At 39.8% G+C, this 12,910-nt stretch overlaps 1 protein-coding gene across 1 annotated transcript in view; it reads left to right on the forward strand.

Annotated features, from left to right (window-relative positions):
• BMPR2 (bone morphogenetic protein receptor type 2) overlaps window positions 1–12,910 on the forward strand; it is a 169,416-nt gene that overhangs the window by 104,956 nt on the left and 51,550 nt on the right. Inside the window, exons 2-3 of the mRNA XM_044978537.1 lie at window positions 2,354–2,527; window positions 5,322–5,501. Coding sequence (XP_044834472.1) covers window positions 2,354–2,527; window positions 5,322–5,501 — 354 coding nt within the window. The remainder of the gene's footprint in view (window positions 1–2,353; window positions 2,528–5,321; window positions 5,502–12,910) is intronic.

A 12,910-nucleotide genomic window follows, 5' to 3' on the forward strand; every position in this document is an offset into this window, starting at 1 on the left:
ATGCAGAAGGGGCCAATTTAATGTTGCACAGATAACCTTCAAACAGACATTTCTGAACCTTTGAGTACTTGATTTTGCAACCTTATTATTGATATTGCATTGTTTTTGTGTGTAAAGTAATATTTATAGATACCAGAGTGTTGCTGGGATTAATTATTTATAGGCTAGTTTGCTTAGCAGTCTACCTTTATATGGGGTTCTCAGGATAAGGAATAACTTGAGATTTTGAGCCCTTAGTGCCTATTTATGGTTTTATAATTAAGAGTAGTTTTCTTCCAGTTTTGGAAATTTTATTTAATCTTATTGCTACCAAACAGTTATAAACACTTTTGGGTTGGTTATAATATGGGAATGTTATTGCAGTATTAATCAGATTCTCATAAAGACATGCATCTTTGTGGGCCAGCAAAATAAATGCATTTAATAATTTTACAATTTTATGTTCTACAATTTAATGATTTTTTTTTAAAGTTCAGAGTTAATTATCCCAAAAGGTCACTTGTCTATTAAACAATGCATCCTGTTAGTAGTAATCATTTCCTGGAATTGAAGGAGCTAAGATTACAGCTGCTTACATGTAGATGTTTAGTGGAAATTCTTCACAGGAAATTCTTTGCTACGGAGCATAGTGTAGACCAATATCATGGTAGTGTGCTTGAATTCATGCATCCACGTTCCCGTGCGTCTACTTTAGTGTGTCCTTTTCACAAAATCACTTTCAAGGAAAAGTATGTTGGTGTTGTAAAAAGTATGTTCATTCAACTAATTTAGATGCTTCACACTTGCTGACTTTCAACTGAGGTCCTCCTTAAAGATGTTTGTTGTTCTGTTACTAATGAAAGTATGATATAGGCTTAGTATCATGAACTATGCCTTTATGAAAGTGATGATGATATAAATAGAAAAAAGTACAAAAATCCTGTGGATAAAAGCTTTGAATTCCTAGATATTCAAATATTTTGAAGATTGTTGATCTTTTAATATTAACGCTAAAAGGAATATATATATTCAGAGAAGGCTAATGATAATTATCTAAGATTAAGAGATAATTTGGCATAGGATCAAGGTATTCATTTTCATCCTCTTTTAAAATATCCTACTGTGATTCCCACAGGGGAGGATTGTGCATGTGCTGCTGCTCCTGTCAGCGTTTGTTTTCCCAGAAGCATTGGACAGTATCATATCATTTTCACTCTACTGTAATGCTCTTTCTTGGCATTCTTTGCTAAATCTGGTGTGCAGAGGCAGCAATAGGTGTGATGCTGGGGAGAAGAAAGTGGTCCCAATGGAAGAGTGGAGACAAAAAGAAAATGGAATGGGCTATTCCATAGGTGGCACGTGATTCTTTCATTTGGGGTGGCTGGGCATGAGCCCTGGAAGCTCCCTAAAAGTGTGGGGAGGGGCACTGGTGCCTGGACTATGACCCCAGCTCCCACTCCACCCTTGCTCAGCCTCCTCCCTCCCAAAGTCCCCCCCGTACTCTGCCTCAAGGCCCTGCTCCTGCTTGGCCTCTTATCCTGAGGCCCTACCCTCACTCTACCTCTTCCTGCCCCTGCTCCCCCAAGGCGGAGAGGAATGAGCGGCGGACGGCAGGGAGCCTCTGGGGGAAATGGTGAAGCAAGGGCGGGGCCTCGGGGCAGAGTGAGGGCAGGTCAACGGTCTGGGTGCCAGTGGCCCCCCACTTCTCACAGGCTTCCAGCGGCAGTACTCCAAAGGTGGCAGGCCAGCACGCCTCCAAAGGGAGGCACGCTGCATTCGGCATTTCTTGACCATGTGGGGAGGCTTAGCCTCCCAAAGCCTCCTATACCTGCCGCCCATGGGTGATGAATACACAATATTGGACTGGACGGATAGTCCAGTGGGAGCCCATCAGCGTTCAACTTGATTTAGCTCCTGATGCCAAAAGGATCTGGAAGTAATTAACTGATAATACACTTAGCCCTGGCAAAAGGATGTGTACCACGTCGCTACCGAGCAATCATAACAGGTAGGCTGGAGAAGCCTCCCAATGGATGCACACTGTGCATTGGTATAATTTGTATTCCGTACCTGTAAAGTTTCAAAAATCTACATTTTTTTTAATGCACTTAGTAATGTTTTTCTTTTGTCGTCGTCATATTAACCTTGTGGTAGACCTTAGCTTTGTTTGTGACTGCAGGATTACAGGTTAAAGGATAGATGTTCATATGCCAAGAACAAAATAGTCTTGAATGTTGGCTTTTGAAAGGCCTAAATCACCCTTTCTATGCAAGACCTAGTGGGCTGATTATGATGTATGCATATATACAGACATTTTTATAAAAAATTGGTTACAATCTAGAAATTGATTTTCTTGTTTTCTTTTTTTCTCAAGCTACCCAGAGTGAGGAGCGGTTGTGTGCATTTAAGGACCCATATCAACAGGACCATGGAATCAGTGAGAATCGAATCTCTCAGGAGAATGGCACAATTTTATGTGTGAAAGGCACCTCCTGCTATGGACTTTGGGAAAAAACACGAGAAGGAGACATACATCTTGTAAAACAAGGTAAGTAACAGTTAAGCTTTGCTAATCCTTTTGTGTAGAAGTAACCCGTTGGTATGAAGGCTTTAAATTGCGAGGGTTTTTTTTGCTAAACAATTAGATAAATCTTGTTTTTCTTCTTCTGAAACTTACTGTATAGCAGTTTATTAGGTGTGAACAGAAAGTTCCTTTTGAAAAAAAGAAAAGTGCTTTGAAAGACTAATAGGTACATTTTCAGTGCATAGTTCAAGGCAAATTAGGCATAAAACACCTTATTACCTTGCATGTCAAGATTAAAGCTGCTTTCCTGGGTGAATTGTACATTTCCTAAGTAGGCAATATGTCTGATAGGGAGTAAACTTCTCATTAATCAGAGATGTTCATTTTACATTAACTGTATGTATTTGATTATGAAGGACTCTATACATGAATATAATAAATGTCACAAAATTATAATTTTCTCAAAAATACTTCTACTAATCAACCAATCTTGCTCACTAGAGAATTGGTATTTAGTGATCAAGGATGTTAAGAGAGTCATAGCTACAGTAAAAGTCATATTTACTCTGATCAAATGCCATTTAATCCAGGAGTAGAACTTTTAGGCCATTTCTAAGTCATTTTTCAGCAGAGACCGAAGGCTAGAACATTAAATTAATCTTTCACTTAGATTATCTCTGTTTCTCTTTAATCAGTAGTTAGAGGTAACTGAATGGTACTTTAATCCATTCTGGATGTAGAAAATGTTCTTTTCCACAAAATTTTAAATATATTTAGAGGAAATGATTGGGGCTTGATCCACTACTGCTGGCAACATAGTTGCAGATTACAATCGTTTGCATGATAGGGCAACTATGCTCTGGGGTCTTCACCTCAAGGATATTTGCTCTTTTGTCCTCTAGAGTTTCTACCAGGGAGAACAGTTTTAAATTGTGGCCAGCGTATCCAGGGCAACACTGGGTTACTGTAGATCTCCTGGAACGGGTGATGATTGTGGGTGGCTCATGCTATTGAATGGCCTTCTCCAGAGACTTTCCATTGCAAGGGGGTTCTGTGCAGTGGATTAATCCAGTCAAAGGTAGCATAACAGAGGGATGATTTGAGCACTTCATATTTAAAGACACAGTGTGCAGTGTCCCAGTCAGTTACTCTTATTATTTTAATCAGTTTTTTTGTATATATTGGGGGGGGGCGTTAATTAGGGGTAGAGGTTGGATAAGGGATAATGGCAGGAATAGGGCAGTTAGTAAACCTAAAAATAAGAGCATAGGAAAAGAAATTAAGGGGAAGAAGGTTGGGAACAGTGGTGAAGGGAAAGTGATGGGGAACATTGCAATAAATTATTAGAGCTGTTAAAGAAGACAAAGCTACATTTGGAAGGGCTTTCAAACTAAATAAACTTTTTCTTGTAGAGCTGGTGGAACTCAGAGTGAGGTAATGTGGTCAGAGCAGCAAGCCAGGAGGATAATCTTAACGGCAGCATTTTAAATGGATTCGATGAGACAAGTTTGCTTTAATGAATACCAGAGAGGAAGAACTTGCATTTATCAAGATACAAGATAAGAATAGACAGAATTTTATAGATATTACATAAGAATAATCTGCAGGATTTAGACATGGCCTGACTTTATGACTTTAGAGAGAGGATCAAGACAAAGATGACATCCAGATTGTGGGCCCAAGTGACTAAGAGGTTGGTACTGTTGCCCGTGGTGCAGAAATGTAGGAAAAAGGGAGGATCTGCGGGGGGAAAGATCAAGTGCTCGGTTTTGGCCATGTCGAGTTTAGGGTGACACCTGGATACCTGTGAGGAGAAGTCAGAAAGATAGGTAAAGATGTGGGTTTTGATGAGTGGAAGAACAGGTGAATTTGTAAGTCATTAGTCTGAAGGTGGTAGCTCAGTGGTTCTCAAACTTTTATACTGGTGACCCCTTTCACATAGCAAGCCTCTGAGTGCGACCCCCCCCCTTATAAATTAAAACCAATTTTTAAATATTTAACACTATTTTAAATGCTGGAGGCAAGCAGGGTTTGGGGTGGCAGCTGACAGCTCTTGACCCCCCCATGTAATAACCTCGCGATCCCCTGAGGAGTCCTGACCCCCAGTTTGAGAACCCCTGTGGTAGCTGAAGTCTTGCAAGCATATAAGATTAACCTACTCTTCTGTGGAAGGAAAGAAAGAAGAGGTCCAAGGATGGAGCCATGTAGGAATCCCACTGAAAGTTAGTTTGGGGGATAAGAAGGATCCACCAAATTAAACAGTGAAAATATTATTAGAGAGGGTAGGAGAAGAGCTAGAAGAGGGGGGATGGAGTTACAAAAGTTGAGTGAGGACAAGATTTCAGGGAGAAGTGCGTGTTCGTCAAAGGCACAAATCTAAGAGAGGAAGATGGAGTACTGGCCCTGAAATCTGGCCAGAAAGAGATCACTGGAGATTTTGGGTAGAGCAGTTTCAATGAAGGAAGCACAGAGGGTGTATGCTAGATTTGGGGAGTGTCTAGGATGGAACTGCAGAAGAGGAACTCCAGATTACAGTTGTAGATGGCACATAGGAGGTATTTGGAGATGAAGGGAGGAAGAGAGCCTAGGTGATTAGTTTTACGAGTGAGGGGAGCCCAAGGATGGATGTTTTAAGATGGGGGAGACTAAAGTAGGCTTATACTGGAACAAGAGAAGCCTGATGAGAGTGAGAGATTGAGGAGAAAAAATAGTTAATTAATTATATTTATTAATTATATTTAGTATATACAAATGTAAACACTGGTGCAAAATCAATTTTGGTACCATTTGGTACCATTTCACTTCCTTCCTTTTGCAGGATGCTGGTCTCACATAGGAGACCTACAGGAGTGTCAGTATGAGGAGTGTATAGTAACAACCACCCCTTCCTTGATTCAGAATGGAACGTATCGCTTCTGCTGCTGCAGCACTGACTTGTGTAATGTCAACTTCACTGAAAACTTTCCTCCTCCTGACCCAACGGATACACCACTTTTCAGTAAGTCAAAACTTCTAGATGTACATGATTTCATGGTTTAAGTATAATTAATTTGAGAAAGTCTTTTTTTCATGCTACTATGGAGTATTGGTAGAAACCTAAAGCTATACTGTGCTGCTTCTGTTGTTGTTTGTTGTTAAATTAAAGCACATTGGCACTTCACTGCTGTTTTTATTCTTTCACAGAGGTCATACATTATCATGCTTTGTACTTTCAAATCATTTAGGTTCTGTACACATTGGGATTGGAACTATGCGATCTCTATAAGAACGTTCAAATATGGCTGTTGCTTAAAGAATTCTAACATGGTTTTTCTGCCTCTTGTGGTCAGGGGTTATTTTCCAGTGCATGCAAGCCAAATGGTACCTTAGACTGTCCCCTTGGGTTGTCTGTCATGGGGTTATTTGTCAAAAAGGCACTGTCCATTCTGATCAGGGAAACCATGCTAGAATCCCATTAGCAACAATTATATATAAATATGGTTATAACGAGCACCCTTCTGATCCCACTGTGAAAAGGGCATTTTAGATTCTGTATACAATGTATTGTAAAGTTGTACACAGTAGTGCCCAAAAACTTAAAGCACAATATGGTTTGGTTAGAGTATATGGGACCAAAATGTATTCCTTGATCATTGTACAGTCTTGGATTTTGTAGGGCTGTAGTAAAGTTCAGGAACGTGATTAAAACACATTCAGAATCTACATAGCAATACTGGACCACCTTGATAAGCATATTGGGGTGCTACAGAGTTGTAAACAGACTGCCCAACATAGTAACTTTATACTGTAAAGAGACCATATCTTATAGCATAAGTCAGGGGTTGGCAACCTTTCAGAAGTGGTGTGCCGAGTCTTCATTTATCACTCTAATTTAAAGTTTTGCGTGCCAGTAATACATGTTAATGTTTTTAAAAGATTTCTTTCTATAAGTCTATAATATATAACTAAACTATTGTTGTATGTAAAGTAAATAAGGTTTTAAAAATGTTTAAGAAGCTTCATTTAAAATTAAATTAAAATGCAGAGCCCCCCGGATCGGTGGCCAGGGTGAGTGCCACTGAAACTCAGCTCGCGTGCCGCCTTCAGCACTCGTGCCATAGGTTGCCTACCCCTGGCATAAGTGACAGTAGGAAGACGCAGCTAAAACCAAAAGAGATGCTGCTTTGATTAAGGTTTAGATAACAGTACTGCCAGTAATCTCCAGAAATCTGAACTGATGAACTTTCATTGCCTTCACTTTGACAGAAAAGAGTGAGAATTAAAATAAGTGAAAAGATTTCTGTGCAAGATGAGTTTCCTCACTGGAATCTTCACAAGCTATTCTAATCTCTGTTTTGTTTTTTAATCGTGTAATTTGTGACTATCAGCAGTTCTTGCCTGCAATACATTTTTCCCACCACCCAACTTCATAGTGTCAGATCATGACTCACAAAACTCAACCTTGAGCTACTATTTGCATATTTGTGTTATACGAACACACAAAAATGATATTCTTAAATTGAATCTAGAGTTGTAGAGCTAGCTTAATTTATGTAATTACACTGGAATTCCAAGAACGTGGACTACTCCTGTGTTATATGATTTTACTTTGCTCAGTTGTAGTTAATGAAGACTGAGGTGTAATGCTCATGTTCTGTGACCTTTTAATGCTAGAAATTGAGATGACTGCTCTACTACTGTAGTTTGAATATAAAATAAGAGAATATATAGATCAAGACTTTGGCAATATAATTTGTTGTGCTGCTCTGTTACATTATTAAAAGCAGTAATGTATATTAACTGAAACATATGGCAAGTCTAGATATGCCATCAAGATATATCATAGCGTATTAAGAATTTCTAGAGATAAAATTATTAGAGATACATTATTGAAGTATGTGAAGCTCAAAGATATCTAATGTGATTAATATGCAGCTTGTAAATATTAAACATGCAATCTTCCCTCCACTCATTTGCTCCACATTTTACAAATTAGACATTTGTCTTCTATGAAGCACAGACCCTGTGGGAAAGGTATTGCTTTCCAGAAGCTGATCAAACCTAGAATCACAGAAATGTAGGACTGGACGGGACCTCAAGAGGTCATGTAGTAGTCTATTTCCCCACACTGAGGTAGACCAAGTACACCTAGACCACTCCTGGCAGGTATTTCTCTAAGGCCTGGTCTACACTGGGGGAGGGGATCAATCTACGTTATGCAACTTCAGCTAGATGAATAATGTAGCTGAAATCGACGTACTTAGATCGACTTACCGCGGTGTCTTCACCCCGACGAGTTGACTGCTGCCGCTCCCCCGTTGACCCTGCCTGCCCCTCTCGTGGAGGTGGAGTACAGAAATTGACGGGAGAGCACTTGGGGGTTGATTTATCACATCTAGACTAGACACGATAAATCGACCCCCGCTGGATTGATCGCTGCCCACTGATCCAGCGGATAGTGTAGACATACCCTAAGCTGTTCTTAAAAACCTCCAAGGATGGTGATTTCACAGCCTCTCTAGATAACCTATTCCAGTGCTTTAGTTAGTTAGTTTTTTCTGCTATCTAACATAAATCTTCCTTGCTGCAAACTAAGCTGATTACTTCTTGTCGTATCCTTAGTGAACATAGAGAACTGTTGATCACTATCCTATTTATAGCCAACTTATATGTATTTGAATACTGTTATCATATCCCCCATCTTCTCTTTTCTAGACTATACATGCACAATTCTTTCAACCTTTCCTCTTAGGTCATGCTTTTTAATCCTCTTATCATATTCGTTGCTCACCTTTGGACTCTCTCCAATTTGTTCAAGTCTTTCTTAAACCCAAAATTGGACATAGTTCTCCAGCTGAAGCCTCCCGCTTACATATGACATTCCTGTTAATACAGTACATTCAAGAGTGATATTTGTCTTTTTTCACAACAGCATCACATTGTTGACTCATTACGTTTTTGATCCATTATAACCCAGCTCCTTCTCAACAATGCTACTGCCTAGTCAGTTATTCCCCATTTTGTAGCTGTGTGTTTAATTTTTCATTTCTAAGTGTAGTACTTTGAAGTTGTCTTTATTGAATTTCATCTTACTGATTTCAGCCCAATTCTCCAATTTTCATAATCTGGAGATATTAGCCTCGCTGAGAGTATTATAATTTATAAATCCATCTTTCTTCTATTTTGCTTTGCTATTACCATTCCTCTTACTTGATTTTGTCATGGGCACAGATTTACCATGTTTATTTTTCGTTACAATTGTTTGGTTGAATGGAGTCATTAAGATTAAAAGGGACAAGGACAACCTTTAAGCTTTAGTTGTAAAGCATTCTCAAGTGCCATCTGCTAATTCCTACACTTTTTCTAACCTGAATGTGGTCATTGTGAGACAGGTCTTAGCATGCAGAAAGTTTTCAATAACAAGAGGCAGATAGACAACCTAAGTAGTCTTGAGCACAAAATTGAATGCCAGTAATGTAGAATAGATCTGTTTTAGATCACTGTATTAAGTATGAATAACCTTATTTATGCAGAATACAGAATTATTACTTTAAAAATCTCTCAAGGGAATTTATCGCTCCTGTTTTCTTAATTAGGTATTTTCTGTAAAAGCACTTGCTTCTGTCCAGTAATGTGGTAAATTTACAGATTGAAATTTGAAACAAAGCTTTGTCTAGCACTAGGGCCTTGTCTACACTAACACTGTAAGTCTATCTAAATTACTCTAGTTAAGTTACGTAAATTATGTAACTTTAAGTCAACATAACTTGCATCGACTTAAAGTAGTGTCTGCACCATGTTAGGCTGACGGGATTTACCACGGTAGTGGAGACAAGCCCTGATCCAACATTTAAAAAAACACGATTTATTTTTTATCTTGATTGAACTGATTAAAGTTTTCGCTCAAGTTTTGGACTACACCAATTAAGTGATAGCCCACTGAGGTGCCAAATAGGATTTACAGGCCAAGTGGCTAATGAATGCTGAGACCACTGTTGAACTGTGCGTGAACATAAGTTGCTGCATTCCTCAGATGAGACCCTCTGTTGGTGAATTCTATCATGTGATCCGGTCTAAGAAGTCACTACCCTCTATAGTATTGTGGTTCTTTTGTGATACAGTAGAACCTCAGAGTTATGAACACCTCTGAAATGTTCATAACTCTGAACAAAACATTATGGTTCTTTCTAAAGTTTACAATGAATATTGGCTTAATACAGGTTTGAAATTTCATTATGCAGAAGAAAAATGCTTCTTTTAATCATCTTAATTTAAATGAAACAAGCACAGAAAGAGTTTCCTTACCTTGTCAAATCTTTTTTTAAACTTTCCCTTTATTTTTTTAGAAGATTAAGTTTATTGTATTTGCCCTTTTATGTATGTATGTATGTCTCTGCTGCTCCCTGATTGCATGCTTACAGTTCCAAATGAAATGTGTGTTTGACTGGTCAGTTAATAAATCTAGTGTTCGTAACTCTGAGGTTTTACTGCAGGGGTAGGCAACCTATGGCATGTGTTCCGAAGGTGGCACGCGAGCTGATTTTCAGTGGCCTCACACTGCCCGGGTCCTGGTCACCAGTCCGGGGGACTCTGCATTTTAATTTAATTTTAAATGAAGCTTCTTAAACATTTTAAAAACCTTATTTACCTTACATACAACAATAGTTTACTTATATATTATAGACGTATAGAAAGAGACCTTCTAAAAACATTAAAATGTATTACTGGCACGTGAAACCTTAAATCGGAGTGAATAAATGAAGACTCAGCACATCACTTCTGAAAGGTTGCTGACCTCTGTTCTACTGTATCTGAGGCCTGGTCTACATTAGGGGTGGGGTTCGAACTAAGGTACGCAAGTTCAGCTACGCGAATAGCGTAGCTGAACTCGAAGTACCTTAGTTCGAAGTACTTACCCGTCCTCACGGCGCGGGATCGAAGTCCGCGGCTCCCCCGTCAACTCCGCCACCGCCGTTCGCGGTGGTGGAGTTCCAGAGTTGACGGGAGCGCGTTCGGAGTTCGATATATCGCGTCTAGATGAGATGCGATATATCGAACTCCGAGAAGTCAATCGCTACCCGCCTACCTGGGCGGGTAGTATGGATGTACCCTTAGTGTCTTCCAGGAGTGGGCATTAACAAAAATGAATGTATGCCTAATGTGATAAATCTGAACCCTACTGCCTTACCAGAGGAAAACTGTGTGTGTGAGTGTAGTGTTTCTTTTTTTAACTTCATGTCCTTTATAATGTTCAAAGGGAAGGCAATTTCAAAGTAGCGCACGGTGTATTTGGACTGGAATGTAGCGAGTTTTTTGATAAATCTTAGTTCTGGTTTGAGTGTGTGTTATAGTCAGCCTCTGAGAAAGCCCTACTTCCTGTGCAAACAAGCATTGCCCTTGTTTTAGAAAGTTCCATTGGTTCTGAGGAGAAAGTCCCAGAAGGTGAGGTAATCTTTTAGGTATGCTGGGCCAATGCCATTTAGTGCTTTGAAAATAAGGACTGATTTAATAAATTTACATTTAACAATGTGTTCAGAGGGCAGCCAGCAAAGAGAGCAGAGAACACCATGGCAAGGTACTTTGGTCATGTGTATTGCTGATTAGGAGTGCTACTGCATTGTGCATCGATTGCAGTTTTTCTTAAATCTGATGCTTTCAAGCCCAAATAAATTGTGTTTTTATAATCCAGACAGGAGGTGATGAAGACACTAAAAGCTTCACCAGTGACCCCATATACATAATTGTGCTATTAAAATCCCTGCTGGCAAAAGGGAGAGATTCAAGAAAGATCAAGGGGAAAAAATGTACTTGTGGTTTTTATATTTTGCAGGGTATATGTACAGCTGTTGATTATATTTTAATTATTTAAAGAGCAATTCTTAATCACGTTCTGAATAGCAGTGCCAAGGTGAGTGCAGCGAAAAGCAAGATTCTTGATTCTATAAATTCACATGAAGGGCTTGAGCAACATGCCAGAATAACAACTGAACATAAACATTCTAAAGGACTGTGCCCATATCCTGCCTGTCACCGCTGGTTCTAGTGCAGCAGTTGCACACGTTTCACAGGAAACTGCATGGGGAATGCCATCTAGGAACTGTTAGAGCAGTGGTTCTCAAACTGTTGTACTAGTGACCTCTTTCACATAGCAAGCCTCTGAGTTTGACCCCCCCCCGTATAAATTAAAAACACTTGCTTATATATTTAACACCATTATAAATGCTGAAGACAAAGTGGGGTTTGGGGTGGAGGCTCACAGCTTGCAACCCCGCATGTAATAATCTCGTGACCCCCTGAGGGGTCCCAACCCCCAGTTTGAGAACCCCTGTGTTAGAGCAACTGTCGTGATACAGGGTAAGAGAGACTAGAACTGTGCCATACCTTTAATGTGCCTTGTGTGGTCGCACCCACCTCCACGAGGGGCGTAGCTACCAGCGCTGGGACACTGTCTACACTGTCGCTTTACAGTGCTGAAACTTGCTGCGCTCAGGGGTGTTTTTTTTCACACCCCCGAGCAAGAAAGTTGCAGCGCTGTAAATTGCCAGTGTAGACAAGCTCTTAATAAAGTGTGAGAGAGAAACTTGTCATTGTTGCAGTTTCCATTAGTACTGGTTTAGGAACGGGAAGTCTGATTATTCGGGCTGTTAGAAACCTACGGAGTGTTTTCCTAACTGGGGCTGCTTGCTACTATCATAATGGATACAGATCTTTCTAGATACAACATTTTTTCTGGTGCATGTTTGTTTAGCGTGCTCTTATGTTTATTTTAAGAAATCTTGTTTGATTTCACCAGTACATTAAAGGATATTGCAGTGTTTGTTCACAATTTAAAATTTTTTAAGGAACAGATATGTGCTTTATCTTAAAATCTAATCTATAAAAGAATAAATGAATGGATCTTGTGGATGGTTCATATAGTGCATATCCATACAAATACAGGGCCACAGCTTTTAAGAGCCTAATTCTTTAGATAACTTCAGCAACATGTGATTTATGTCCAAACAGGGTGAATTATGAATTCAACCCCCAAGGGCATGTGTCGAAACTGAAAGAGGAAAGGTGTAGGACAGGGTTTCTCAAACTTTATTGCACCGTGACCCCTTTCTGACAACAAAAATTACTACACAACCCCGGGAAGGGGGACTGAAGCCTGAGCTCCACCATCCCGGGCAGGGGGGTAAAAGCCCAAACCCTGCCATCCTGGAGGGTGCAGAAGTTTGAGGGCTTCAGCTCTGGGGAGTGGGCGATCCCATTAAAACAGGGTCGCAACCCGCTCTGGTGTCCTGACCCACAGTTTGAGAAACACTGGTATAGGAGAAAGAAGAGACCCTTTTAAATGTGTTACTAAGCATTATATTCCTCATTTTAAAAAAATCACTATATTGTAATCATGGTCAACATGACTCATGCTCCTTGTCCAAGCCACAT

The sequence above is a fragment of the Mauremys mutica genome, chromosome 10, assembly GCF_020497125.1.
Source record: "Mauremys mutica isolate MM-2020 ecotype Southern chromosome 10, ASM2049712v1, whole genome shotgun sequence".
Classification (NCBI taxonomy): domain Eukaryota; kingdom Metazoa; phylum Chordata; order Testudines; family Geoemydidae; genus Mauremys; species Mauremys mutica.